Genomic DNA, 27,996 nt, shown 5'->3' on the forward strand with positions numbered 1-27,996 from the left:
GTGCCTTGACGTTAACGTCCTTACTTTTCGATACATGAATAGAAAGAAGTCTACTACAGCGTTGCCTGTGCAGCAGGATAGTAGATAGGTGTAATAAGTGTCACTCTTATGAAAATGACACATTTGTATTAGTTCGATCAGGACGCCAAGGTGATTGGGCCAAGAACAAATAAATGTCATGAAAGGGGATCAAGCAGCGATGCGGCGATGTGAGAATAGGGAGACCTTCACGGACCGCCACGATGATGACGATAGTGCACATGTCGTCATGACCACATCAGACCATGACAAGCCTGAGAAGTAATAATTCTACTCACTCGTACAGTGCTGCGTATATGTTTGTCTTTTTTTCAACTAACCTTAAACAGGAGTCGAAACCGCGCTCGGTGGCGAGCGGATGTGATCGGTATCCTAGTCTCGTGATCTCGCTAGTTTTGACGTGATCCGAACCTTCCTTTGTACAACTGAGAACATCCTTCTTGGGTTTGTCTTATTCTGACTACCCTACGCCCAACCGCACGGGCCATAGTTTACACGCTCTCCTCAAACTACCCATACTCACTTCTCTTGCTAAAAATTCCTGCTACATTCTCTCAATATTTTTTTACGCGCAATCAGACGCCGTGAGAGATAACATAACCAGAAAAGGTAATCAAACAAATAGGAAGAACGTTAGAAATTAGGTTAGCTGCTTTGTTTGGCGCGTAAAGCGGAGCCAAATACGGATAAGTAGAGCCCGAATTTGACAACAACCATATCTCTTCCTCTCTCTTACTCCTCCTCTTCTAGCCTTTGGGCCCAGCGTTGCGTAGCACGCCCTTCTCTCCCTTGTCAATTTATTATCTTTTCATGTTCGTATCATCTAGTCCTGTTTTCTGTCGTCCCTCTCACTCACTTGCTCTTGTTGACAGCTCACATTCGCATTTTTTGCTATAATGTCTGCTCCTGAGGTCACCGCTGCTGTTCCCGTCCCCGCTGAGGAAGTCAAGGTCGCTGAGACCCCTGCCGCCGAACCCGCCCCTGAGGCTTCCGCTGCTGAAGAGCCTGCTCCCGTTACTGTAATTTTTTTCAATTTCCCTTTGTTGTTCCGGCCGATTCTAACCTTATACACAGGAAGCTCCAAAGGAGGAAGCCAAGGCTGAAGTGAGCTCCTCACATTGTTCCCTTGCTTTTGTAAGTTGACGCGTTTTTTCAGGAGGCCGCACCCGCACCCGCACCCGAGGCCGCTCCTGAGGCCCCTGCAGAGTCTGCCAAGGAGGAAGCCAAGACTGTATGTGTCCAATTTGTAATTCCTCCAGCACACCTGACCTTCTCGTAGGAGGCCAAGAAGGAGGAACGCCCCAAGAGTCCCGGTCTCCTTGCCAAGCTCCTTGCCCCCTTCAAGGAAGGCAAGACCAAGGTAGAGAAGAAGGTGAAGGCTCCCAAGAGTCCCAAGAAGGATAAGAAGAAGGAAGAATTGAAGGAGGAGGTCAGTGTTCAATTCCAGCCCAACAACGTTGTAATTCATAGGTATTTAGGCTGCTCCCCCTGCTGAGGAGCCTGCCAAAGAGGAGGCACCTCCCGCTGAGGCAAAGGTTGAGGAGACCCCTGCTGTCGCCGAGCCTTCCGCAGCTCCGGAGCCTGCAGCTGAGCCTGTCAAAGAAACGTTCGTCTTTTCTCGTTGGATGACTCCATTGACTAACCCACTTTAGTGAGACCGCTGCCGCTGAAGCCCCCGCTGCAGAGCCCGCACCTGAGACCGCCCCGGAGGCTGTAGTTGAGGCCCCCAAGGAGAACAAGGCTGCCAAAGTTGGGCGCCGTCTGTCTGCGCGTGTGGGCGACCTTTTCTTCAGATCCAAGCCAAAGACGGAGAGCTCCACTCCTGCCAAGGTGGACGAGCATCCCCCCGTGATTGATGAACCAGCTCCGGTTGCTCCCCTTGAGAACCCTGCTAGTTCGGAGCCTGCTCCCGCAGAGGCTGCTGCACCTGCCGTCGAGGAGCCCGTCCCTGCTGAGCCCGCACTCGCTGCCACCCCTGTGATCTCGGCTGTCGCATAAGCGCTTATTCCGAGGTTGTTGGTAATATCATGAACGACACGAGCGCATATTCATCTGCTCCTCTTTATTCCATGGGTATGTTGAGCAGTCTTTCTCACTGCACTTGGTTTTGGTCATTATCAGGATCCCTTCATTAGCTCTCCTCATTCATGTCTTTTACCCTCTTCTGCTACCATACTTGTTGGATTTGGTCTTTGCTTTCTTTTCACGACCCTACTCATCATGACTACATTCCGATCCGTGTTTTCACTACCTAATGTCGATCTTGATCATTGATACCCTTACTTTGCTATGGTCGGATCAGTTAACCATGTCATTAAAGTTCTATCCTGTAATGATGTTGGAGGGTTGTATGAACATCAACAGCTCACGCACCCTTTTGGCGAGTTGAAGTGTGACTCGACTTGATTCATGTCATCAACAAACCGGGCACCTCTTAGTTACCTTTGCTTGCAATGTCTCCGAACACAACTTCCTCTACCGGCAAGGATAAATTGATCGCAGATGAAGAAGAGGTTCTGCAAGCTGTTATTCTAGCAGACAGTTTTAACAAACGATTCAAGCCGCTAACCACCCATAAACCTCGAGTAAGTCACTTCCTGCATCACGAAATCATACCAATATCATTCTCAATCAGTGCCTGCTGCCGATATGCAATGCTCCATTGCTGGACTGGACGTTCGAAAGCCTTGCTCTAGCTGGCGTACAAGAGATCTTCGTAATATGTAGATCACATGCGGAACTGGTCAAGACTGCGATCAAGTGAGTGTCTGAACCGCCATTCTTTCGTTTATGGTGGTTGATTGTGCGATCCAGGAATTCGAAGTGGTCTAAGCCCGGCGCGGGCCTCAAGATCGTCCCAATCGTGACTGCGAAAGAGACGTTCACGCCTGGCGATGCCATGCGCGACATCTACACCCATGGCATCATCACTTCAGATTTCGTGCTCGTCACCGGTGACCTCGTGAGCAACATACACATAGGCGATGTTGTTCGCGAGCACAAAGAGCGGAGAAAAACGGACAAGGACGCTATAATGACGATGGTAGTCAAACAAAGTGGCGTAAACCATCGGACGCGGTACGTCAGTCCTCGACCAAGTCATCACTCTACTCATGTCCCCCTAGTTCGAAAGGCGATTCCGCGGTGTTTGTGATAGATCCAGAGACATCAAAGTGCCTGCATTATGAGGCAGTGACTGGGTACCCGCCAAAGAAATACGCAAGCATACCACGCGAAATTCTGAATGAACACCCTGAAGTGGAGATCCGAAATGACTTGATTGATTGTTCGATAGATATATGCTCTGTAGAGGTGCGTTTGACATAGTTTTGCCTTATTCACGTTAATTGGTTTGATCTCTTCTTGCACAGGTGCCGTCGCTGTTCCAGGACAACTTTGACTACGGGGATGTACGGAGGGATTTCGTCCACGGCGTCCTTACGTCTGACCTGCTCATGAAAAGTATCTATTGCTATATAGCCAAAGAGGGGTATGCTGCTCGTGTAAGGGATACCCGGAGTTATGATTCCATCAGGTTAGTGTCCCAACCTTTTTTTGACGATTTCATCGCATTTAACAGAAATCAGCAAAGACATTCTTGCAAGATGGACATTCCCTTTGGTGCCAGATGATAACCATCCTGGTGGCCACTCGTACGAGCATCTACGAGGAAACAAATACATTGCCAAGGATAATTCAGTGATACTCTCCCGGTAAGAACGTTTCCAAATCCTGTCGGTCATGTGCCCATTCGTCGAGAATTTAGGACGTGCAAGATCGGAAACAACACGCTGATCGGTTCAAAATCGCAGATAGCTGATAATGCTCAGGTCACGGCATCTGTTCTTGGCCAGCGATGCATTGTTGGCGCGGGCAGTATAGTCCGCAACTCTTATCTCTTTGATGGAGCGGTCATCGGACCGAATTGTGTCGTCGAGCACAGTATAATTGGGTCGGGGGTACACATCAAGGAGCGCACGCATGTTGAACGCGGATGTTTGATTGCTGATGGCGTCGTCGTCGGTCCGCAGGCGAAACTTGCGCCGTTTTCAAGATTGTCTAAGCGGCGGCAGGACAGCGATGAGGAAGATGAAGAATTCGAAGATGCAGAAGAACAGTTCGAAGAAGAAGAAGATGGCGACGACGAAGGTGAAGATGGTGACGACGAAGATGAGGTCGACTCAGAGCTAGAGGACGTAGAAGCAAGTGGGTAAAGTTAACGTCTAGTCGAAACCCTGACTCATTGTTGCTCCCAAGACCAAGATCCTGAAGCTCTTGCGAAACTTGGTTCTGACACTAATGCGATCATTTGGCCACTGCCGGTTGTTGACGAGGACGAGGCCATTGATGACCTGGAACATCCTGATAACCAACGCTTAATGCGAATAGGTAGGTCTTGTTCATCATCAATTCACATCATCTGCTTAACTATACGGTATTTTACAGGCGACAACGCATCAGATCTCGTTCTCTCCGATCCTGGCTCTGTCACTTCATCAGAGTCGGAGTCAGATTCTGACGATGACGATGATGACGAGCACTTTTACGATTCCAACCCCGCTTCCTCAACCACTTCACTTCCGCTCAGCACACCTTCGAATCTGGTTGCACAAGCAGACTCGGCAGTGATATCAGAGTTCCAGCAGGAAGTCAAGCAGTCGCTCGATCGTGCGTTTGCCGAAGGTCATTCGGTCGATAACGCCGCCGTGGAACTGAAGACGCTACGTATGGCTAGCAATGTATCTCTCCGCCTAGTGCGGGAGGCCGTGATCGCAGCCATGGTAAGCCGGATCAAAATTATAGCGGGCGGAGGCATTCCGCAACGACAGGAGATTGCTAGTATGATTGCCCGATGGGGAGGGCTGATTGACAAGATTGGAGGGGTAGATCCTGTGGAAACTGTCGAGATCCTTCAAGTAAGTGTCTCGTGAGGATGACTTGAGGCAGTTTTGAATCGTGTACTACAGGAATATTGCGCTTCATCGGATCGCTTGCCCTTGTTTGGCCAGATTCTTGCCGCGCTCTACCAGGACGACATAGTCGACGAAGATGACATCCGCGCATGGCATGGAAAGTCCAAGTCTCAAGGCCAGGGCGTTAAGCCTGCGTCTTTGCAAGACTGTTATAACAAATGCTGGGTCACTGGAGCTCATATGATAAAACAGTTTGATGAGCAGGATAGCGATGAAGAATCAGAGGAAGAATCGGAGGATGGCAGCGAAACGAGGGAACCTGCTGTCAAAAATCCAGTTACAAAGGAACTGCCTTCGGCAGGCGCAAATTCTTCGGAAGAGGGTTCATCCGAGGAAAGTTCGGAGGAAGAGGACGAGGACGAGGGTGACACTGACGAGGATGACAGTGAATAAGATAGATCACTTTAGTCCTGTGCAATGGTAGAAGGGGTCAAAATGTGATCGGCGAGGTTGACTAACTTTCTCAGTTCATCGTAACTACTGATAGTGTCGATTGTGCCCTCCTTCCCGCGACCCTACTCTGATTTATTTGTCCCGTGACAGGTGATTAATTATTTGTTGGGCATTCAATCAGTGACATAAAGGTTGAACATTGAATAAAGATTTGAGACGGAAATATCACTATACTAGTATACTATAGTCGGAAGGTATGTATAAAGTGTAGTGCATAATGTGCATTTTACATATTTGGTCATGGATGCATCAATGTCAGGAAAACGTGTAATCCCCTCCTGGATATACCACCAAATGATTAAGTTCATCGACGGACCATGAAAGGCTCAACTCTAAATTGGAGTAGGATGTAAGACGGAAAGATGGGTAGTGCACAGGTAACTTGCCTGAGGCTGTAAACGCCCTCAATACTTCAGAATAATGTAGAGTGCTACAGGCGACATGATGAGAAGGGTGACAAACCAGTGAAGAACATTGTGTGACATACCGTGAATGATTCCTGGACTGAGAACGGTAACCGAAGAATGGTCAGTCAAGGCGGCGGACAAAGTAGACGAAGGGTATCTCACATATCTAACGCAAATTAAAAGTGGTAAGCCAACGCAATAAATCAAAGAAAAGGGACTCACATCCTGAGAAGGAGGGAGAGCAGGCGGTTATAGGCAGACTAAATTAGAGTATTATGCGACGGGCTTACCAAGAAGAGTTAGCAGGCAATTAATGAGCTATCACAGAGCTAGTGAGCGAGGCGAATTCCCATGAAGAACCTAACTGACCAGGTCGGCTGTACACCCCCGTTCCAAGAATACACCTAAAGGAGGAAAAACGATAGCACAACTAGCAGGTCGGTGAGCTTCTTAATAGGACTAGCGGTTGGCGACATACATTATCTAAATGCATGCAAACCCATCAGGTTATACTGACTTGCTAGAATAAGGAAAGTAAAGTACCTTGCAAATATCGGAAGCTGTGAATGCCATGTTGCAAGTGAACCCAGCATGCAGTCACTGCGTCCTGCCGTTATATAGACTGGCACTACTCCCAGTGACGTCAATTGAATTTGTGGCGCTGACGTCACCCGGAATCATTTGTAAGGCCAGGCCAGTGGCTGTGTTCAACTTGTCATTAGTACGTCGCAAAGTACAAAGTCATTACCATACTCATTAATTTTCCTAGTCCTGATGGACGAATACACTAACATTCCCTATATCCCCTCTCATCCACCCGATGACTTCCAGACCTTCAACATCTACATCCCGAAACCTTCCAGGCCACGTAATACATCGGGTCTAATCTGTTTTATCCATGGAGGTGCATGGAGAAGGTGGGTTTCTCCTCCGCAAAGAGTCTCATTCCTTACCCTGTCTCCCCTTTAGCGAAGATAAACTTGATCACGCTGCATTGGCTCGTAGACTCGCCACTTTCACTGGATACGCAGTGGCAGTCCCCAATTACCGCCTGTCTCCTCGTGAAATGACAGAACACAATGCAATCCGCCATCCCGATCACGCGAAAGATATCCTACGCTTTCTTGAATTCATCATCACATGGCAAGGCCCGTACGGCACCAGTGTCTATAATTCGAACAACTTATGTTTGATGGGACATAGCTGTGGTGCTCATATATTGTCATCGATCTTCCTCGAGGCCACCGAGGACCCTTTGCGCCCCTCACCCGAGCTTCTCAACAGCACAAAAGCCATCATCATGTCGGAGGGAATATATGACATCGATCTCCTTCTCTCGAGTTTCCCCACTTATAGGGATTGGTTCATCGAGGCCGCATTTGGCCCGCGGAGTACTTACCGCGAAGTTTCAGTCATGACGATGAATCCGAGGATGGAGTACAATCACTTGCGGTGGTTGATCGTGCATTCCAAAGGGGACACCTTGATCGATGAAGCTCAGAGCGAAGCAATGTATCAGCATTTACTTCGCAATGCCTCCCATGTTACGAGAAACTTTGAACAACTCATAGAAGAGCACAATGACATACTAAAAAGCGTCGAATTTGTCAAACTTGTCGGACAATACATCATAGATAATGTACCTCCATGTACATAATATTACAATCTTGCTTTCGTCAAACCCTCGAATGCCTTTTCAAGACACGAGGCAGCTCTCTCGCAATCACTTAGTGTGTTGTACAGGGCTGCAGGTGTTAAGCGAATCACGTCGGGTCTTCTCTCATCCCCTACAACGCCCATGGCAGTCAATGCATTAAAAACCCTATCCATCACGTCTGAATTAGGTGGCAGGAATAGAAGCGATAACTGTGAACCCCGAGACTCGGGATCACGAGGTGTGATGATGGTGAATCCGGGTTGGCCTCGTTGGGCAGTGTGATCCCTGCTGTCCACAACACCCCGTAATAGGCATTGTGCCGAAGCCTCATTGATGGACACATAAAATCTTGACTTCATGAGTCTCATCTCCAGTTCGGAAGTCAACCGAAGCGATCGATCGCGTAAGGGCCCCATCATGCCGACTTCCTTGAAGATCTGCAAAGAACCCAGAAGGCATACGGTTGCAAGGACCGAGGGATTGGATTGCTGATATCCTTGCGCGCCAGGGATAGCTGAAAACCGAGGAGGCATGGCAAATCTGGTGGCTGGATCGTGTCCCCACCACCCTGCATACCTGGTAGTAATGCCGATTAGAAACCCCAAAAGAAGTGGTCAGTCAGCAAGCTCAATTACGCACTGTGGTAGCAAGCTGTTCTCCCATTTATTGTGCACGAAAAGCCCGCCAATTCCGCCGGGGCCTGAATTAAGATATTTGTATGAGCACCATACAGCGAAATCGACATCCCAATCGTGAAGTGCCATGGGAACATTTCCAATAGCATGAGCGAGGTCCCAGCCGCAGACACATCCCTTTGAACGACGAACGAAGAAGTCAACACATGTTTAGCAGGGTGACGTGTGGGGTAATTGAATGTAGCGGATCTTCGCCTGTCTTTTCACGTCATGAGGGGGTGATGAAAGAGGTACGTAATAATCAGAAGATGGTTGAACAAAATTTACCTGTGCCTTGGCTGCAGTGGTGATAGCCTTCATGGGAAATAATTGACCAGTGTAATACTGCACGCCGCTGAAAATCACCATAGAAATCGAGGGTCCTTCTTTGGCAATCAAGTCCACGATGTCGGACTCTCGTAGTGTAAACTCTCCTTCACGAGGACACATTTCGATTATTGCTTCGTTCGGGTCATACCCGTGCAGACGAGCCTGGGAAGCGAATGCGTACTATGCCGCATGTAAGAAACAGAGGAAGGATGTAAGATGCCAACCACTCACCTGATCCGAGGGAAATGCACCGCCTTCACATAGAATCTTAAAACGTTGAGGAGTAGGTTTGTAAAATGCGGCCATCATCAAATGGAGGTTCGCAGTCAGAGTGCCCATGCATGCCACCTCCTTCTCTGAGGCACCTACATCAGGTACCGCATCAGAACTTCTCGATTCTCTGCAAAACGTGACAGTTAATAGTTACTCACCCACCAATTCAGCAAGTAGAGGGGTGACTGTATCGGCAATGTTCATCCATTCGCGGTCATAAGGGTGCGCAAAATGCCCTTGGACGGCTCTAATAATTTTTTTTTTCGTATACAAGAAAACAAAGGGCCATCAAGATAAGGAACGGTTCGTGGCCTCAGGGATGCGCAGCACGTACCGTGTACCCCAAACATCTAACTCCTCTTGTAGGAGAGCCTTGGACCGTTTGGTTAATGGACCAAGAGAGTTTCCGCAAAGATAAGTGCATCTCTGATGAGCTGATGATCCAGCCCTTGAATAATCTGAGAAGTTACGTAAAGAGGTTCTTCACCATTTTCTTGTTGTATTTTAGCTCCAATATCCCTATTGGTTGGGATAATAAACTCCCTTGAGAGTACGACGTTAAGGTCACTCCAGTGCGGAGGCATCATCAGGGTCGGGTAAAGATTCAGACTCAAGAGTTGATCTAAGATCTTACATAAATTTCATTATTTCCTTTTCGGTACCACTAGGATTAATGTACCCAACCGCCGTGCATGTGGCCCTCACGACTCGTCCTGATAGTCACCCTTGATGAACAATAACACTCCTCCCCTCGATAATGCCCGTAAAGTGGTTATCGTCGGTGCAGGTCCAGTAGGATGTCTGGCGGCAATTGCCTTTGCCAAAATGAAATGGCAGGTCGAGGTCTATGAAGCGAGACCAGGTAAAGCGACAATGTTCTCGTCATCCATTATCTTGATTCTTTTTTTCAAGATTTACGGCTATCATCTTCGAAAGCGGCTGCTCAACAACGATCTATTAACCTGGCTATTTCATCGCGTGGCATCGCCGCTCTACGAGCCGTCGATGCCTCTGCAGCTGAGAGGTTTCTGCAAACGGTCATCCCTATGCGTGGGCGGATGATTCACGACAGACATGGAAATCTACAAAGCCAACCATACGACAAGGATGGTCAGGTATGTTTGGTTCCTGTATTTTACCACGGCTATGTGCCAAGTAAATTAACATTGTTCCATGTTTGCTCACTTTCTTAGTGCATCAATTCCATAGATCGCTCTCTTCTAAACGAAGGGCTACTGGAGGAGGCCTCGGCAACGCCCAACATCCGTTTGAACTTCGAGCACAAAGTCCTTTCAGCTGATTTCGACCAAAGAGTGCTGTTCCTTCGGGACGGCAATTCGGGAACAGATGTCCGAGTCAAATTCGACCTGTGTATCGCTGCAGACGGGAGTTATTCCATCATAAGGAGACAATTGATGAGGGTTGTGAGGTTGGTAGACAAGTTTCCGCTCTCGAGATATGATTCCAGTGTGTTGATATCGTTGCTTCTGCGTAGAATGAATTTTCAGCAAGAATATATTCCTCATGAGTATATTGAACTTAAAATGCCGGCAGGACACGACGAGCACGGCAATCCTGCCTTCCTCCTTGATCCGAATCATCTCCACATATGGCCTCGCCACTCCTTCATGCTCATCGCTCTGCCAAACAAAGTAATCACGCACGCAGCTTCTATGTGCTTCCCACCTAACGAGATTCAATTTCAGGATAAGACATTCACTTGCACCCTCTTCGCGCCTACTGTCGAGTTTGATCGCTTGATCACTCGCGAAGACATCCTGTTGTGGTTCCAGAATCATTTTCCCGATGCACTGTCGCTACTTGGCGAGGACAAATTGTTGAAAGATTTTGAGAAAAACCCCCGTAGCCCCCTGATTACTACGAAGGTACCTCCCTTTCGTTTCACACGAGCACCATTACAGAGCTAATTGTCGCCATTGGTGGGGAGTAGTTAACGCCTTATCATTACAAAGATCGGTGTGTAATTCTCGGTGACGCTGCCCACTCGATGGTACCCTTTTTCGGACAAGGGCTTAACTGTGGTCTCGAAGACGTTCGGGTGTTGCTCACGCTGCTGCAAGAAGAATGGGTTGTCCCTACTAGAGCTATGCCTAATTCGGGAGACCCTGAATCTGACTTCATAGACCAGAGGCTAGCCAAAGCATTGGCTCGTTATTCTGCAAGTAGGCACGAAGATGTCGTTGCCATATGCGAACTTGCAATGGACAATTAGTAAGTGAAGTCACTTGTGATACGTTGCTGGTTGTCATTGATTTCGCCGTGCATCAGCATTGAAATGCGCCACTCCGTAACAACGCCTGTCTACATCATTAAAAAAGCGCTCGACCACCTTTTGTTCTCATTGACCGCTCGTGGACCCACGGTTCTTTCGTCTCTGGGTGACTCATTGTCCCGCATCGCCTTCCCGACTGCCAATCCTCGCGGCTGGTTGCCTCTCTACACCATGGTTACATTCCGTCCCGATATCAGCTATGCTACCGCCAGGAGGAAAGCAGCTCGACAGGCCATCATTCTCACCACCATGGCAAGACTTGGAACCGTTGGCATGTGTGCCACGAGCTTCTACCTTACGTGGAGAGTCTTACGTTGGCTGCGAAGTCAAAGATAATGTCCTCACTGTTGTGAATAATCGAACCTCGTGCTACCATGGGTGAAATGCAAATATTGGGCCGAAGCTCTTATTTAAAATCTATAATTTTCCGTGGTCTCGAGCGCAGAACATTTGAGCGGTGATTAATTTGGGCATTCCGACCATGGAATTAATTCGCAGAAAAGATTGCTGGGAGCGCGTGCTCGTCTGACCCGATTCGTCCAAAGGAGAATGCCAGCTCTTGAGTCGACCCGAAATCCTCTGCGTTCACATGCAGACAAAAATAAGTAGGGACGCGTGTACAGTGATCTGTGGCAGAGATTACATGACCTCCGGTTAAAGTGACATTATATAGTCTAGATGTTGTGGGCCCTAGTAAAATCATAAAAGCAAGAAATTGGTACTAATCATGTCAAGTCGTAGAGAGCGCGGGAAAGCGATAGATCTGGCACGTGCAGATACGAACGAGAGCGGAGAAATTTACAGAAAGCAGGGAGACAGAAACTGAGAAAGTTGGTGTCTCAGGTCTTCTTCGGTGGCCGGCCCCGCTTTTTCTTTGTACCTGATTCTCCAGCAGTATCAGGTGCAGGCTCTGAGACTGTGTCAGGTACTGCTTCCGATTTTGCCTTAGGCGGGCGACCGCGCCTGCGTTTGGTAGCCGGTTCGCCATCAGCAGCTTCCTCTTTCTTCTCCTAGTACCATGTAAGCGTATGCAGAAATGGTAGGAACGAGATATGCACCTTCGGAGGTCTGCCGCGTTTCCTCTTAGCACCAGCCTCTGCTGTTGCTGCGGTGGCAGACGTTCCCCCCGACTTCTTGTTCTTGCTTCCTTTAGGACGGCCACGTCCCCTTTTGGGAGGAGGAGCATCGCTAGCGTCTGCCGCGCCTGGACATGGCGGAAATGAGACGCATTTGACAAGTTAAGCTGCTTCTAACTGGCAACGATAAAGTAACGGGGAACTCACCCTCAGTCTCTTCGACTTGCTGTTCCTCTTCGAAATCCTCCTGAGATTTATCGCGTACTTCCTCTTGCTGGGGTGAAGTAGACATATTGAATGCCTTGACACCGGGTAGATAGATCAGAGCAGGGAGCGACTGTATTATACAGGAAAGAACGTCCGCGTCGAGGTGAAAGAAGGAAAGACGGGGAAAGGGTGTGTGCCCTTGTTTTATCGAATATTCCCCCTACCGAATATAGTGAGCATGTATTGTTCCCTCGCGTGGAATCTGGACCAAAAGTGGGTTATATTTATTATATCGATCAGCATCTTCTGTGCATTTGCCCCTGATATTCGGGGACATATACGTACGTAAATGGACGACTGAGGATTAGAGAAAATTCATTATTACAGAGAGGAATGAAGACACTCTCAGGGAGATTGCCACCGCCTGACAGCGATGCGGTTGTCGCTCGACATGCCGCTGTTGATCGTTGTTGACACAACGTGGTTTATTCCAGTACTAGCAACAAATTAATATCGATTTACCGTGAATATCATGTTGAATATGTACATATGCCTGACATAAAGACATATGTACATATTTAATACTTGTGAAAGATATGTTAGATATTCATCTCTCAGTTTTAAGGATACAGAATACTTTTGACGGAATCTAACCATTCAGGCCGCCGATCGGCGATTCGCGGTTTAAAGCGCCACTCAGGGGTCGAATCCATGGCATCAGAACGGAGAAAAAAAAGAAATATTGACGAGTGTAAACAATATTCTGGCATTTCAGCGCGGTTCCCAGCATGAATGGACGGGCCGCGGAGTCAGTTCGGTCGCCGATATAATTAGATATTTCTCACGGTACATGGTATGTTCAGTGAGGAAGAGTCAATTTCGCTCTACCGTAGTACGTCACGATTAGCATGCTACCTCCTCGAGCTATAGCTTTCACTTTGTTTATTACTCTCTCCTCAGTTCAGGCGAAGCTACTTTACTCCGGTCCAGAAGACCTTTACGCCTTTCCAAAGCATCGTGTAACCTTTCTGAATAATCTTCCAGTACAGAATGAAACAGTTCAACGGTGGCTTAACGAGGGACTACGGGGCGGTGAAAGCGAATTTTTAGATGACCGGCGGGATGAGCCTTCCTGGTTTTCCAATCCAGTATACAAGGAGATAGGTGGCTCTGAGCTGGAAATGTCAAATGACGCTTCGCAAATCTGTATGTCCCCTCGTGTTCAATTATACTTGATTTATTCACAGTCGTTTTCGGATCTAGCACAGTCTCCGATACCAGATAATTCTGGATATATATTAAATCATATGAAAATGGGACCAGATAACGACTTTATTTGCCTGATTCCCCCAGCCCGTGATGTTCCAATACAAGTACAGGAGAATATCGACCAAGATACAGTCCTCCGCAACGGCTGGTCACTGCTGGAACCTTTATCCGGAAAATGTCTTTATGTGCGATATTTCACTTGCTATCGTTCTGGCATATCGCTCAATTATTTCTTATAGTACCGGCAATCGTGGTTCACTTATTCATACTGTCACAATCAAGAAATAAGACAGTTCAAGGAACTCACTCACACGCAACCTCGCTCACCAGGTATGGTCTTCCCACTTGGCAGCGTATGATTCACTCACACGTGTACAGGAGCTTCCGAACCCACTGAGGACCCAGAAGTATGTGTTGTATTATTTGATTAATACTTTGTAAGTGATTGTCTAGTGGGAAGCGTTTACTTTAGGACGCGCCCCCTCCGCACAAGATTCAGGAGCGGACGTAGCCGTCACGGATCGGCATGCTCAGGTCGGACACTTTGAAGTTGCTCATGGTCCAGGCTCTCGTTATCTCGTTCAACGATGGGGTGATGGTACATTCTGTGATAAGACGGGAAAATCTCGTGAAGTTGAAGTTCAGGTAACGTTATTTCAATTTTTTTTTTCCCGCAACGCGCTCAAATTATTAGTACAGTTCCATTGCTCGATGACGATGGCGGATTCTATTCTTCTTGTACGAGAAGCAAAAACATGTTCCTACGTGCTGATCGTACAAACTCCACGTCTCTGCGGAGAACCTGGATTCAAATCGCGAATGGAATTGCCAGAGCAAACCTTTATCCGCTGTCGGCAAATCATCAACCCTTCGCTGGACTCTACTCCCCAAATTACCCATCTCGAACAGCGAACACCTGACGGCCATCGAATACCACAAGATTCCGACCTACCTTCCTATCTGAACCGTGAAACGCGTTTCGCTGTACCATCCCCCGCAGCTAAGAGTTCCCTGGGTCCCAGCGCAGGTCAAAGCGATGACCCGTCGGATGGGATATTGAAACGCATGCTAGAGGCGTTGATGAATGATCCGGAGCTTCAGTCCTTGTCGGGCGAAAACGCTCAGGTCGTGTTTGCGCGCGGCCAAAACGGCGAGATTGTAATCGAGATTCTGGAAGAGATTCCATTTGATGACCTCGGAGAGTCTGATTTACAGGAAAGGGATGCGGATAACTACGCTCATATAGCAGAATTCCTTCAAAAGGCCGGTCACCAGTTGAATAAACCAAAGGACGAGAAGGAACAGGAGGATGACGAGGTCAGGGACAGTCAAGGGGAAGAATCAGAAAAATTTCGCGAAAGGAAAGACGAGCTCTAAGGTAGGCAGACATCTTGCTGTTGGTTTGAACAGCTTGTTAATCTCGTTTCTGCACTAGGGCTCGAGATCTGATCGTTTCGACACTGTCTCTACTTAGAGAATCCGTGGACTATAGCAGAGTGCTTATATTGGTTGACGTTCCAATTATTATCATTTGACTTGCGTCTTACCCAACTCTAATTTGCATTTTATGACTAGCTGGCATGAGATCCCCTGAGCCTCATGTCCTGATGCAACATGCTAGAGACTCATTAGTGATTCAGTCAGTAATGGGATTTCAAACACTGCTAGGTATGTTTTATTTGAAGTCGCCTCGGACCTTATTCGCAGTTTAATGTATGTCGTATGTGAAGCCGATCCAATCTCCCCAATCTCTGAACTCTATCTTCTCGGTCACAAGTCCTGTTGTTCTGCTGACTACACAACGTCATCAGGGACAGCTGAGTGTTTGTCGATACTCATCCGGATAGATCTACTACGACCATTGCCGGATTTTCCGGGGCCAATTGCAAGTTGCTGCCCTGGCATCTTAAGAATAATTCGGAATATAGAGAGTGCTAAATGATACAGCGAATAAGAATTTCAACGTAGCTTCCACGGATCTCTGGCATACCGTCGCATTATTTCCCAACCCCAAAATCTTAGCGAAAACTCACGTCGAATCGCACCAATCAAATGCTTGGGTCGTCTACGCCACCTTCGTCGTCCTCTGCCTTTCTGCTGTTACCAAGCCTGAATCTTCGCGGCAAACAGGCGTGGTATCGAAGCTTCCTTCTATTTGATCGATAATCGAGGCGCTTATCGCCGCTGTCTCAAAAAGTCGGATCGCGCGTTCTCTGCATAACCTTGAATAACTCCTACAACTTGAGTTTGCGCCCTCTGTAGAGACTGGAGATTCGAAAGAATTTAATCGTAGCTTCATCAGGCCTCAGGTGCGATCTTATGCAATTTCCCCTTGATTATCTGTTACTCATGCTCCTTCGAAATTCAGCGGCGTTTATTTATTGGGTCTAATTATTGGCAGGTGGCGGCTGCTTTTGAGTTCATTCAATCCATCAATGTTCAAGAGCATGTGCTTTTTTGACGGTGGTGCGCCCAATTTCCAATCTCTCTCCGTCGTGACCTCTTCATTATTATTTTCCGCTGAAACGTTCGTGATTGTTTGATGGTTGTGCCATATGCATCGCGAGCATCAGCATGCGTTTTCGTGATGCTTTCCATTTCCGCCAGGCCAGGATATTGTTCGACCCTTCAGCACGAGCCCATCGCCAACTGAGGGAACTTGAAGGTAATTGTCTGATCTGATGTATCTTCGTAACCACCTGATCATCCTCTGAATATGCCTAGATCAGATTGCACTCCATCAGAGCACGGTCTCGGTCGTGTGATCCTCCACTTCTCACCTTCAGGATAGTAGCGACAACTTTTCATACGCCTACTAATCCAAACCGGCAGGATCACGGAAAACGCACGAGATAGCTTATCGCAAACTCTTGCCGCACTTCCCGCCGGCAGAGGCTTTTTGCCAGCGACAAGGGAAAAAAAAATACTCGCAGCGATGCGGATGGGTGCGACTCGCGCTCAAAATAGTCTTGACTGTCGACGGCAATGCTATGTTTCTGCACCCGTCGGTGCTCGTCCTCGGCGAGATATATTTGCGCATTGTGTCTTGTTTCTATTTATCGCCACAGGGCCCTCGAGGGTCAAATTCCGACCGTGCCATGCCATGCCACTCGTGAATATCCTTGTATTTTTTCCCATCGCAGGACCTCGTGGATGCGCAGTACAACGACAGTCACCCGATCGCTGTCTGGAACAATATTACCCAGCACCCGGATAGATAACAAATGGCGCCCACATACCCAACCCTCCCTGGCGCAGACCCTAGACGGGCCAACCCCGAGTTTCTATACACGGTGACATTACCACACCCTCGGCGTACTCGTCCCGATTCACCTTCTTGACCTCGTCCTATAAAGTTCAAGGGTACTCTCCCGACCACAGATTCAGAACAAATTTATTATAATTCAGGGGGAATTTTAACGCCTCTACCTGGCCTGGCTCTTCGAATCCAAATCTTCCCACACGATATAATCCATAATCGTCGTTGTATTATTGCCCTTCCGTTCAATCAAGAAAGGTAGCATGCTTTTGTGTGTAGGCGTAGAGCAACGAAGTAAAGAAATGAAATGAAATGATATTTAATCAAGAGGCGAGAACGCATCAGAAATGAAAACAACGAAGATAAAAAGATAGCGGATGGACTAGGCTAGGTGGACGAGAATAAGATAAATGATAGGCGTAAGGTCGTATCATGTTGCCGCGACGGACACTATAAAAAGGAACGAGAGGATGAAATAGAATGGGAATGAACGTTGTGAATGATGTTTTTAGTGTCCGCTGTATGTACCGAACCGTGCGTATGCGTGCTAGGTGTTGTGTTGTATATACATGCGAGGGAAGATGAAGTGCATATGGATCGAGATGGATGGGAAGATCTTTGAGGATGGTTGGGTGGGCCATGATTGAGGGTGGTCGAAGTGAATGAGTGATCGAGGGTAATCAGATGAAATATTACATGGTAAGCGAGTCGGAATAAAATGGAATGATAGTGGCTCACGCCACGGTTCTGGGGCGTGAAATGGATGCAAGAGTGCCACTAGAACCAAGACATGAGGATTGTGAGGCTGCAGATATGGTACATAACGAGCGAAGCGAAGGTGGATGATGATCAATGTGAAGGCAGAGGATGATCAGGGTGATGGTGGATGCCGTCAAGATGAAAGAGGGTAATGACACATGGATGGCATCAGGGCGTCGATCCGAGGTAAACACAGCCGTCGCACAACAACTCCATACGTACGCACAGCCAGACCAGTATGACACACTCGAGGGTAATGCCAGCCCGCCTCCCAACTCAGAAAAACCTTTTCTTGAAGCTCTTCTCTTCGTTCTGGATCTTCACATGCACATGCTTGGCCGCACCGCTCTCCGTGCACGTCTCAATACTCCGCACCCACTCGTCCCCGTCCTCATCATCCTCCACACCATCTTCATCCACATTATCATCTTGCTCTTCCGTGTCAGATTCGCATTCCCCATCTTCGCAACCACATACTTCCCCCTCCGCTAGCGCAATAATCCCACCTGCTTCTCGTCGGCCCCACAGTAGCTCACCCATGGTCGTGCGCAGCTTAGGGTCTACACACAGCATCCGCCGTAGTGCAGGCCGCGTTTCGCGTGGTAGTAACCGAAATATTGAGTTTGGTGACGTTGTTGACGATGCACGAGGTCGTCTTCCGGGCGAAGTTAGCGTGCGCTCTGGTGGCGACGGTTGAGCAGTCGGTGGAGATGATGACGACGAAGCAGTAGCCTCCTCAGGTATTGACGGCGCTGTTATACCGTTGGCTTGTACACCATTGACCTTGGTCTCCAGGGCCTTGCGCGTCAGAGACTCCCGCGCGAAATCCCGCTCCTTAGGGGCTTTTCCCTGCCCATTGATGGTATCCTTGATCTCCGGGTTGTCAGCCCTCAGCGCAGGTAAACTCTCCGTCGAAACTCCAGGGCGCGCAAACACCAACACGCTCTTATCTGTTTCCCCGCCCTCCGTCAGGTGTGCACACTGCGAACTAGACATCGCCGGCAGCGTCGCTGTCCTTGCACCAGGACTAGGTAATCCCAGCTCAATCGCACGCCGGCGCGGTGAGCTCTCGCTCCCTGAATCACTGCCAGCTGGTGACGATAACGTGAGGGTGCTCGCCGTGGCGGTACACACCGACCCATTCGACAGCACCGACTTGTTGTCGTTGATCCCATCGACATGAGTACTCGGGACATCCAGGGACGTGCTTCGGGAGTTTCGAACAGAGTCAGGACTCTCTGGGGCGCTTATGGTGGGGCTTGACGGAAGGGGATCTGAGGACACAGGTTTTGCGCCATTTGGACGCTTGTGTTTACGTTTGGATTTAGGGCGCGGCAGTTGGCAAGAAGGTTCGGCCTCGATAAATGCTTTGAATGAGTTGTCGCGCTCGCGGTCAGGGACTGCCCATGGGAAGCGCCGAAGGACCATGCAGACCTGTCGAAACTTTGTTAGCTTCTGCGATAGATCATTTCATGTGGCGAAACTGTCGTTCCGGATGGATAGAGCGGCCTAGATAGGGCCCATGGCAATGCCCGAGCGACTGTTTTCAGGATTGGTCCGGAACATGACCGTGGGTCATTCATCCATCCAGAGGCATAACGCCCTCAACCATAAAAGCAAGCAAGAGGAACGCTACTCACAAAAATAACGCCAACGCCCCACACATCGGTTTTTCGAGGATCATACGAGCCACCTTCCAGGACTTCGGGCGCGAGGTACGGATCGCTGCCAACTATACCTGTGGCAGGTATCAATCTTGCATGGGAGTGCGGACCGGATGGTGGATCATTGGGATGTGGGGGTTGTAGAGGGCAAGGGGCATTGAGGGCGCCACTGACATATCCTGTGACTACAGCCGGTAGCGAGCCGTTGGATGTGCCGGTTCCAGGATAGGCAAAGACGACAGCGGTTCCGAAATCGATTAGTTTAACGACGTCGCCCTGTGTCATGACGCAGTTGTCGAGCTTGAGATCTCTGTGTGCTAGGCCTAGAGAGTGAAGGTATGCGACACCGTTGCAGATCTGACGGAAGACGCAGAAAATTTCTGGACGTAGCATGCGGCCAGACATGACGACGCTGAAGAGGTCGTAGGGAGCGTACTCCATGACCTGTTGGGGATGAGGGGAGGAAGTTGTTGTGAATGAGCGATAATCTAACCTCATAGTAGTGGCCATGATCGCAGACGATATCGACTGTTTCGATGACGTTGACGTGCTTTAAACAGGCGCCGACACAGAACTCAGCTCTGACTTTGTTCTCATACTCACGCTCTGATTCGCCGGAACGTCTTGGGCGAAATTGTTTGACAGCATATACAGCACCTCCTGCTTTAGTTCGTGCACGAATGAGGCGAACTGTGCCACCCGCACCGGTACCGAGTACACGGCCCCACTTGCCATACTTTTTGGATAGATGGGCGTGAGTGGCTTCGGAGAGGGAAAGAATCGGAACAGCAGCAGGGGTTCCTGGGGGACTTTGTGATGGACGTTTAGACGATAGAGCGGTAGATGGAGGAGAAGATTTTTGAGGGAAGGATTTGTCCTTTTCGCGGTTGCGGGCCTTGTGTATGAAGCTGAAGGGGGAGGACTTGTGAGTGGTTATTATGGGAACTGCTTGTATTACGGCATTCGTGTCGAAATCGTTACCCCTTCGCTGATCTGCAGGTTGAATTTGTGGCTCTGGAGGAGTATGGGAAGACGAAGCGTTGGAGGATGGTGAGGCGCTGGAAGATGCAGAAGGAGTGTGAGAATGAGGTATATGGTGATTGAGAAAACGTTTGAGGTCATGAAGAGGGCCATGTTTAGCGGGTGAGGTTGTGCCTAGAGACTGCTGCTTGAGAGCGGATGAAGATGATTTTCGGGGAAAACGAAAACGAGCCTGGGTTGCGGTGTCTGAAGACTGAAAAATGGAGTTAGTAGAGTTGAATGGAGTAGGAATTGAACTGACATTAATGGGATTTGAAGTGGCAAGACGACCATTGCGGTCGATGTCTGGGACGGTGAGGAGAGAATTAGGATGACGGTCGCTGTCAGAGTCTGGACTACTAGGTGGAGAAGGGTCATTACTAGAAATAGAAAGTTGCTGCATTGGAATTGCAGAGAGCATCACTAGCTTCGACGACGAGAAGGACGACGAGGAAGAGGGCGATGATGGTGATGGTTGGAGCTGAGTGTGTAAGTGATTGAAAGGTTTGGAAGACTAAAACTATATCGCGTCAGAAAACCCACAATTCCATAGATCTCGGTCCGATCGGCATCCAATCGGCAAGCGCTTACCAATCAAAGCGATTAGTAGCCTTCCCTGTGCGCCAAGGCTTCGAGTTTGAACACTACCAATGACAGCGCTTTCCGCTCTACGTAAGAAAGAGTTTCAACTCAGCCTTGGCTAGCCTTCTAGTCATGACCTTGGCCCCCGAAGACGTCTGATGATCCGGTTCGAGGTAGATCAAAGTCTCACTACTAGTACAGTTTCGTACTATGCTCGGTCATGGCCGAAGCCAACCCGCTCTCTCCGCTTGCTTACCGTATCCTCTTCGCGTCACCCAATGGGATCGACAAGGCTCCTGAAGGCGGCATGGAGGCGGCAATCCCAAACAAGTAATTTCACTACTAATGATCGGTGGATGTAGTCACCCGTGCTTTTCTCACGTCCGAGGACTTGTGACACTTGGCATCATGTGGGGACCACCCTGAACATTCCGATACCTGGATTTAATATTATGCTGCTCCCTCCACCGCAGTCGCAGTTGACCAATCAGTGATCCTTACCCTTATTTGAACGCGTGGAGTACGGCAGATCCTATCCCTGTAGCAACCGTAACAGGTACGGAGCGGACAACCATTTTCCCGAAAATTATCCGTTAGCTCAATGTACCGCAATACATAGTACCACTAGCGCACGCAGCAGCACGCCATATTACATACCGGTATACACTTAGTCTCGCTTCGGATCAAACATCGCTTGGTCCTAGTCTCAACCAATATCATCAGCATCACGCTTCCTCTTCATCTCTCTTGAAACCTTGTGCTGCGCTGATTCGTGCTTGGCGAGTTCTGCCGAAACTTTGGACACGGGGCTCTTGGATATTTCTGTGTGAGAGGATAGTTAGTAAACACAAACGTTCCAAGTCAAAATAGGAATGTAAATATAAACGAAACTAGCGTTGACCGAGCAAGACAGCGCAAAAACCACCGACACATGACGCCACTCGACAGATGACACAAGATAAGCAGCAAAATCACAGGAAAGAAACCCAGATAGACGAAATTGATACAAAAACAAGGGAAACCAGTGTCAAAGAGCATCGGAAGGGAGAGCGACGGGCTTGGGCGAGTGGTGGGACAGGACGGGATCCCGGATACCCACTCACTGATCGACCAAGTGGGGACATCGATAAACATATCAAGCATGATAAAAAGAGAAATAGAGAAGAAAAATGATCGTGGATTGATAACGATAGAACCAAAATAAAAATGCGGCGTCGTGCCAGCGGAACCAAATACATATGAGAATGGGAAAATGCTCGTACCTTGTCTAAGATCGTACCTACAGAAGGAAATAATCAGCCGTGTTCCGAGCTCAGTCAAGTAAAAGAAATCCTGGCTCAGGCGGCCATCGGTTTACTCCCCGAAGGAAGATCCAACAAGAACACCACCAAAAAAAAAGTGATAGATACGTACATCACTTCGTCGTCATCATTTGTCAAGAAGGTGATCGCCGTACCCTGTTTGCCCGCACGACCAGTACGACCTGGACCATTAATATCGTTAAATCACTTAAAAACCTAGATAAGGGAGATACCCTACCGATACGATGCACGTATGCTTCGATCGTACCTGCCATCTGGTAGTTGATGACAAGACTCACATCCTGCACATCAATACCACGCCCAGCAAGGTCCGTGGCAACGAGGATGTCGGAGTCCCCGGAACGTAATGACTGTAGGGATGCCTCCCGTTGCTCTTGTGTCTTTCCAGAGTGTAGCGTTGCCGCGGACCACTAATTCAAACCCAACGTCAGCGACCAACTTTCAAAATGACAGCAACATACCCCAGCACGTGAGAGATCCTTTGCAACCATGTCTGCCGTCTTCTTCTGGTTGACGAACACAATTATCGGTGATGGATACTGGCCACTGTTCAGAATCTCCAGCATCACTTGCCTGCAAACGTGCGTGATTAGCTTGGCGCCGCGAAGACATGCACAAAAGAGACAAACTTCTTCTTCTCGTCTCCATTGACAAATTCAACTCTCTGTTCGACAGTATCGACAGCACGACCAGCTTCACCGATAGTGATGGTAGCAGGTCTCTTGAGATATTTCCTCGCAAGCCGTTCGACAGCAGGCGGCATGGTCGCACTGAATAGGGTCGTTACCCGAGTACGACCCTTCCTTACTTCCTCGCCGTCGACGTCCATCGCTCCAGTATCCTCGCCTGCCATCGTCTCGCTCGGGAGCTTGTCAAGGATGAACAACAAGTCAGTTTCAAACCCGAGGTGCACCATGCGGTCTGCTTCGTCCATGACGATGTAACGACATTGAGAGAGTACGAGCACATGCCGCTCTAGAACATCTTTCAGACGTCCAGGCGTAGCAATGATGATTTCAGCTCCTTCACGGAGGTTGAATTGTTGTTCTTCAACTGCACGCTAGACACATGATAATGAGTATAAATTCCGATACTTGAGAAGAGTGTGATGACGTACACCACCGACTATAGATACACAAGTGAAGCCCAGTGGCGATGCAAACTTGCGTGCCTCAGCCTCAATTTGCTGGGCAAGCTCACGCGTAGGGGCGAGGATGAGTGCATAGGGACCGAGGTGGCGGTTCTCGTCTGTGAAAAGTGGCATGTTGGAGATAAAAGTGAGCATAGGGATGACGAAGGCTGCTGTTTTTCCGGAACCTGTTGCAATGTTAGTGCATGAAGAGAGTAGAAGAGGAAACAATGCACCTGTCTCTGCAATACCTATGATATCGCGGTTCTGCAGTCCGATGGGAATTGCTTGTCGTTGGATAGCAGATGGCTCTTTGTAACCAATCTGGTCGATGACACTTAATATCTTTTGTGGGATCTGTGACTCTGTCCATGAACGCAGGGGGTGGGGTATCGAACCACCTTGAGATTATCGTCAGAGCCCGCGACCAACACGTATGAATAAGCAGACATACCTCGAGCAGCAATGCTGAAGTCCTCCCTAAATATCCGCCAGTCACGCTCCCTCATCTCTTCCAACGGCTTCTCCGACCAATGCCTCTCATCAAGACCGCTTTTCGCTGCCATCCTTCTTTCCATTGCGTCAGCCAAATTGGCAGTTGCAGCGCCTCGACCAACCCTCTCGCCACCGCCGTCGTCGAATCCACCAACGTGGCCACGACCAAACATCACCTGCGCACCTTGACGGTTCACACCAACAGCAACAGGGGAATCGCTCGAGAATGTGTCTTCCTCCACGTTCCAATCAAAGACGAATTTCCGGTCATTCATTTTGCGGACCTTGCGTTTCTTGGTGTTCACACCAAGATAGCGATCACGTACGGCATTGAGGTCGCTCTCGGTCATAGGAGGTACATAGGATGTACTGGGTCCCGAAAGAGGATCGCTCCCATTCACATTGCTGGTGCTATTAGCATTGCTAATGGGTGCAGGGGATGCGCTGGAGGAAACAGGACCAGAAGGCGTGTTTGAGTTTTTGAGACGGTCGGCCCTTGGACCTGTTGGAGCATTTGGTATGTGTTTTGGTGGTGGGGGTTGTGCACGACGGTCGTCTGGAGGGGGTCCACCTCCTCGACCTCTCCGCCCGTGTCCATGTCCATGTCCATGTCCATGTCCGTGCCCATGTCGGGTATCCTTTTCGGGATGTCCATATCTTGACTCTCTATCATCATCTGTTAGCGAGTAATCAATACCAGCTGCGCGAAATGAGAAGAAATCATACGTCGAGCAGGAGCACTGCTGTACCTAGCAGTACGCTCCCTTTCCTGCTCCCGCTGCCTCAATTCCTCAGCTTCACGTTCTAGAGCTTCACGGTCCGTTCGTGACTTCTCATCGCGTTCCCGTTGTTCTCTGAGCTCTGCAGTACGCTTTGCAATAGCTATCTTTGCACGCTCTTCTTTTGAGAGGAATTTAGGCTGTACATGAATTAAATCAGCATTCCATTTTCGTAAGATGGCCAGAATCACCTTTGCAGCAGCCTCACGTTCCTGCTTCTGTCTCTGCAGCAAGGACTCTATCGAAAGTGGTTCTACTCGTGCTGCCATCACAAAGTGCTCCTAGATGAACTCGACGACCAGTGCGTTCGTCACTGTACTTGAAAAGAAGCGTTAGGGTTCCGAATTGGGCGATAGGGCTCCTTTAGCAATTGTTAAGTTTTTTGAAAACCAATATTTCTGACTACTGCTTTTGTCTTGGATTAGACCATCAACTCATATTATTTCTGATCTGATCGAAAGTTCAAGGCCAAGGAAACCATCAAGTTATATATAAGTTGCATGTATGAGTACTGGGTCAGTTGCAGACAGATTGTGTAGAACTAAGGGCGTTCCAACTGAGTAAACACGACAGAAAGCTGGAAAAAGGGATGAGTGAAAGGTGGTCGACTCCAATGTAGCGGGCGGTGTCACGGGAGTTGGCCTTTGAGCAAGCATGCTGAATTGAGTCTTCCCCACTGCGTCGTCCTCAGGCTTGCAATAAAAACGAGCCAGCACTCCGTGAAAAGATAAGTCCACGATACTTAAATCACATAAAGTTCTGAGCCTTCTTGCCTTTGACTGTAGTCGTCTTACCCTTCCGACTCTGAGTTTTGGGCTTACTAGTTTGGAACAGCTTATCAGCAGCGACCTCATCCTCATCCTTAACTTTCTTCTTTTCGTCATCAGACACATCGACGACTTCATCGTCCAACTGGAAGAGATGTTAGTGTACAGTGACGATCATGCTTAGGGTACCCACATCGAAAACGTCCTCTAGATCAGGCGCGGGACCTCCTAAGAGTTTTTTAGGTACTTTCCTAAGGTCTCTTGCTTTGTGGAAGGGTATTGGATGATCCGTGCTGTTGTACCTGGACTTGCCATTAGCGGCAATCAGACGCGGTTAATTGGTGAACCTAAACGATGTCTTTGTCGTAGGTTTGATGAGCTTGTTAACGACATCGTCTTTCTGCGTGTCCACGCCAAGCTCAACGACAGTGTCCCAATCTTCACGGGAAAGATAATATCCATCCATCCGTTCAATGACGTCGTCGACAGCGGCCTATGAAGGACATGATGATAAGCAACGAGGAGGAAGAGCAAGCGACAAGACTCACAGCGCCTCGATCTATCAATGGCTTAACGATGTGAGGGAACAGTGCATGGATGTACGACTGTCGGATCTCGTGCTTGTCCCCAGAGACTTTGAGTCGCATTCGGACCTGCACGTCTCCCAGTTGTCGACTAAGCTTGTTCTGTTTCGAATTTTGTCCTAGCCACCTGTGCAAGTATCATATGAATGACGTGTGTAGTGATCCGGGGGAAGCGTACCGAGGGAACGTCATTGGGTTTTGGCCGCCGTATCCGCCGCCTGGACCAAACAAGAATGAAGCAGGTCGCACCATCGAACACACCGCATGCAATGGCATCAATGACCAGTGTTGTTCTGGCTTGAAGGACATTATAAGATCCGATGGAAAGAGCTATACGGTCTGCTCACCCATGAATCAGAGCATCGACGAGATCGGCATCAGATATAGAAGATGCAGCTTGATCCATCAACTCAAGTTGCTTCAACATCTTCGGAAGCCCTTCGAGGTTCCGAACCTTGACAGGTTGAGTCTTTAAGTAATTTTCCTGACGAGGGGGTGAGCGCTTTCGTGCATTCGGAAACAGTGTGTTTTATCTGGATGAGAAACGGGACGAAAGAATGATCGTGGAAGTACAATTCCATCTTGTCGCCCAGTGTCTCTCGAACGTTTGGCCCAAACGCGTACGGACCAAGAATTTTGTACGTCACGTCGAACGGCGTCAAGATAGTGTACTTTTCGTTGATCTTTGCACTGTGTTATAGTATAATTAGTGGATGGCAAACGACGAAGAGCACACATACAGATTCTTTGCCTCGTGAAAGTCCATGCTACTACTAGATAATCGCCACGTCGACAACATATTCAAAACTTGTCGAATCTCTGACTGAGAACCACTGATAAGCTGATCAACGACGTTGGCAGGAATTTTCATCTTCTCCCTAGTCAACGACATCACCATGATGTCAATGTAATTGAAGGACAACTTACTTGTACGCGATCGTCATTATGCGTGATCGGACAGCTTGAGCCTCGGGCCTGTTGCCGTAGTGAGCTCCTGTTACGGCCAAAGTCGAGTTCAACACATACCGTCTAAATGTCATGCCAAAAGTATTCGCGATGAGTGGCTTCAGCTTCTGGGCGCCTCTATCGTTAGCAATACAGATAACAGGGATCTGAATAACGAGGTAAGATGTTTACTCGAGTGGACGGATCAAAACATACTTTTGTCTTGATAAAGGCGTTGAGAGCGCCAACGCCACCTGTCACCAGCGGACATGCCGTCGACTTCGTCCATGATGAGACACGTCTTATCGGTGATTCTGACTCCTGCTGCGTTTGTCGCCTAGTGACATATTAGATCGACGTGACGAAGAGCATGGAAACAACAAACATCGTTTCCACCCATCCATCCATCCATCTGACGACAGGTTGCTGATGTTCATCCCACTCTGCACATTTGTGAGTACAGTGAAAGGGTAAGGGTGCACTCCCAATTTACCTCAACTAACTTTTTACTGCATGCGTCACTTGCATCAAGCTCGATGGGCGCGAAGCCTTCGAGCTTGGCGCAAAGATGTGCACTAGTAGTCTTGCCTATACCAGGCGGGCCAGTGATCATTACTGCGCGGCAGACATTCATAGCGTCTCTCCCCGGCTTTTTGAAACCACACTTCGAACTATCTGACCTGCGAGAATATTTTGAGAGACGTTAACCTGTAGACCTACCAGTCGTGAAGCCATTGCTGTAGTTTATCGACCTGTCCTTTGTTGCCGCAGATCTCCTTTAATGATTGAGGAGCGTATCTTGTTGTCCACAGGCCCATTGCCCTTCTTCTCATGTTTGATGTCTTCCTCGTCCTCATAGTTGTCTTCACTCTCCTCTGTTGATTCCTCCTCGGAAAAATCTACCACAAACTCATCATCCTTTGATTTCTTCGATTTGACAGGTGCCTTTCCGTCCGTCTTGGTCTTGCTTGTCGATGTAGTTGCTTTCGAGGTAGATGTTGATGTGACTACCTTCGGTGCGGTAGCTTTTGAAGTCGATG

The 27,996-nt window shown here is 48.7% G+C and overlaps 11 protein-coding genes across 11 annotated transcripts; 5 read left to right on the forward strand and 6 right to left on the reverse strand.

Annotated features, from left to right (window-relative positions):
* Positions 1 to 754: 754 nt before the first annotated feature.
* F5147DRAFT_674307 (uncharacterized protein) lies at positions 755 to 2,451 on the forward strand. The gene is made up of 7 exons (XM_041435834.1): positions 755 to 851; positions 912 to 1,058; positions 1,114 to 1,143; positions 1,196 to 1,270; positions 1,319 to 1,468; positions 1,518 to 1,645; positions 1,692 to 2,451. Exons 2-7 carry the CDS (start codon positions 936 to 938, stop codon positions 2,035 to 2,037), a joined length of 852 nt encoding a protein of 283 aa, XP_041297860.1. The 5' UTR covers positions 755 to 851; positions 912 to 935; the 3' UTR covers positions 2,038 to 2,451.
* On the forward strand, positions 2,452 to 5,590 carry F5147DRAFT_674313 (nucleotide-diphospho-sugar transferase). The gene is made up of 10 exons (XM_041435835.1): positions 2,452 to 2,624; positions 2,675 to 2,799; positions 2,854 to 3,117; positions 3,165 to 3,351; positions 3,411 to 3,574; positions 3,627 to 3,752; positions 3,806 to 4,245; positions 4,297 to 4,428; positions 4,486 to 4,955; positions 5,007 to 5,590. Exons 1-10 carry the CDS (start codon positions 2,493 to 2,495, stop codon positions 5,403 to 5,405), a joined length of 2,439 nt encoding a protein of 812 aa, XP_041297861.1. The 5' UTR covers positions 2,452 to 2,492; the 3' UTR covers positions 5,406 to 5,590.
* Positions 5,591 to 5,861: 271 nt separating this feature from the next.
* On the reverse strand, positions 5,862 to 6,526 carry F5147DRAFT_674316 (plasma membrane proteolipid 3). Its single transcript, XM_041435836.1, has 5 exons — positions 6,390 to 6,526; positions 6,242 to 6,302; positions 6,163 to 6,190; positions 5,953 to 5,964; positions 5,862 to 5,895 (listed from the first exon to the last, which is right to left on the reverse strand). The coding sequence occupies exons 1-5, from the start codon at positions 6,443 to 6,445 to the stop codon at positions 5,870 to 5,872; spliced, it is 183 nt and encodes a 60-aa protein (XP_041297862.1). The 5' UTR covers positions 6,446 to 6,526; the 3' UTR covers positions 5,862 to 5,869.
* Positions 6,527 to 6,646: 120 nt separating this feature from the next.
* F5147DRAFT_568241 (Alpha/Beta hydrolase protein) lies at positions 6,647 to 7,529 on the forward strand (the record flags this gene model as incomplete). Its single annotated transcript, XM_041430894.1, has 2 exons — positions 6,647 to 6,789; positions 6,842 to 7,529. The coding sequence occupies 2 exons, from the start codon at positions 6,647 to 6,649 to the stop codon at positions 7,527 to 7,529; spliced, it is 831 nt and encodes a 276-aa protein (XP_041297863.1).
* F5147DRAFT_354948 (pyridoxal phosphate-dependent transferase) lies at positions 7,187 to 9,412 on the reverse strand. Its single transcript, XM_041429361.1, has 7 exons — positions 9,294 to 9,412; positions 9,141 to 9,240; positions 8,965 to 9,053; positions 8,765 to 8,898; positions 8,492 to 8,713; positions 8,169 to 8,341; positions 7,187 to 8,105 (listed from the first exon to the last, which is right to left on the reverse strand). The coding sequence occupies exons 1-7, from the start codon at positions 9,391 to 9,393 to the stop codon at positions 7,532 to 7,534; spliced, it is 1,392 nt and encodes a 463-aa protein (XP_041297864.1). The 5' UTR covers positions 9,394 to 9,412; the 3' UTR covers positions 7,187 to 7,531.
* A 219-nt stretch (positions 9,413 to 9,631) lies between these two features.
* On the forward strand, positions 9,632 to 11,435 carry F5147DRAFT_743320 (uncharacterized protein; the record flags this gene model as incomplete). Its single annotated transcript, XM_041439595.1, has 7 exons — positions 9,632 to 9,668; positions 9,719 to 9,921; positions 10,000 to 10,235; positions 10,302 to 10,458; positions 10,513 to 10,692; positions 10,758 to 11,038; positions 11,096 to 11,435. 7 exons carry the CDS (start codon positions 9,632 to 9,634, stop codon positions 11,433 to 11,435), a joined length of 1,434 nt encoding a protein of 477 aa, XP_041297865.1.
* A 503-nt stretch (positions 11,436 to 11,938) lies between these two features.
* F5147DRAFT_769125 (uncharacterized protein) lies at positions 11,939 to 12,467 on the reverse strand (the record flags this gene model as incomplete). Its single annotated transcript, XM_041441018.1, has 3 exons — positions 11,939 to 12,109; positions 12,158 to 12,303; positions 12,383 to 12,467. The coding sequence occupies 3 exons, from the start codon at positions 12,465 to 12,467 to the stop codon at positions 11,939 to 11,941; spliced, it is 402 nt and encodes a 133-aa protein (XP_041297866.1).
* Positions 12,468 to 13,290: 823 nt separating this feature from the next.
* On the forward strand, positions 13,291 to 15,028 carry F5147DRAFT_769126 (uncharacterized protein; the record flags this gene model as incomplete). Its single annotated transcript, XM_041441019.1, has 6 exons — positions 13,291 to 13,588; positions 13,646 to 13,836; positions 13,891 to 13,981; positions 14,030 to 14,058; positions 14,105 to 14,296; positions 14,351 to 15,028. 6 exons carry the CDS (start codon positions 13,291 to 13,293, stop codon positions 15,026 to 15,028), a joined length of 1,479 nt encoding a protein of 492 aa, XP_041297867.1.
* Positions 15,029 to 17,748: 2,720 nt separating this feature from the next.
* F5147DRAFT_355099 (Pkinase-domain-containing protein) lies at positions 17,749 to 20,858 on the reverse strand. Its single transcript, XM_041429362.1, has 4 exons — positions 20,616 to 20,858; positions 19,827 to 20,567; positions 19,310 to 19,777; positions 17,749 to 19,103 (listed from the first exon to the last, which is right to left on the reverse strand). The coding sequence occupies exons 1-4, from the start codon at positions 20,772 to 20,774 to the stop codon at positions 17,946 to 17,948; spliced, it is 2,526 nt and encodes an 841-aa protein (XP_041297868.1). The 5' UTR covers positions 20,775 to 20,858; the 3' UTR covers positions 17,749 to 17,945.
* Positions 20,859 to 21,367: 509 nt separating this feature from the next.
* Positions 21,368 to 24,997, reverse strand: F5147DRAFT_674344 (P-loop containing nucleoside triphosphate hydrolase protein). The gene is made up of 11 exons (XM_041435837.1): positions 24,852 to 24,997; positions 24,608 to 24,800; positions 23,841 to 24,557; positions 23,623 to 23,787; positions 23,375 to 23,574; positions 22,887 to 23,317; positions 22,719 to 22,830; positions 22,475 to 22,667; positions 22,349 to 22,418; positions 22,198 to 22,214; positions 21,368 to 21,757 (listed from the first exon to the last, which is right to left on the reverse strand). Exons 1-11 carry the CDS (start codon positions 24,927 to 24,929, stop codon positions 21,642 to 21,644), a joined length of 2,292 nt encoding a protein of 763 aa, XP_041297869.1. The 5' UTR covers positions 24,930 to 24,997; the 3' UTR covers positions 21,368 to 21,641.
* A 410-nt stretch (positions 24,998 to 25,407) lies between these two features.
* On the reverse strand, positions 25,408 to 27,789 carry F5147DRAFT_769129 (replication factor RFC1 C terminal domain-containing protein; the record flags this gene model as incomplete). The annotated part of the gene is made up of 15 exons (XM_041441020.1): positions 25,408 to 25,572; positions 25,621 to 25,729; positions 25,781 to 25,920; positions 25,976 to 26,138; positions 26,190 to 26,229; positions 26,261 to 26,304; positions 26,359 to 26,495; positions 26,533 to 26,701; positions 26,752 to 26,889; positions 26,939 to 26,986; positions 27,038 to 27,123; positions 27,173 to 27,293; positions 27,342 to 27,399; positions 27,467 to 27,636; positions 27,677 to 27,789. 15 exons carry the CDS (start codon positions 27,787 to 27,789, stop codon positions 25,408 to 25,410), a joined length of 1,701 nt encoding a protein of 566 aa, XP_041297870.1.
* Positions 27,790 to 27,996: the final 207 nt, after the last annotated feature.

The sequence above is a fragment of the Suillus discolor genome (assembly GCF_016758755.1).
Source record: "Suillus discolor strain FC423 chromosome Unknown F5147scaffold_6, whole genome shotgun sequence".
In the NCBI taxonomy this organism is placed as follows: domain Eukaryota; kingdom Fungi; phylum Basidiomycota; class Agaricomycetes; order Boletales; family Suillaceae; genus Suillus; species Suillus discolor.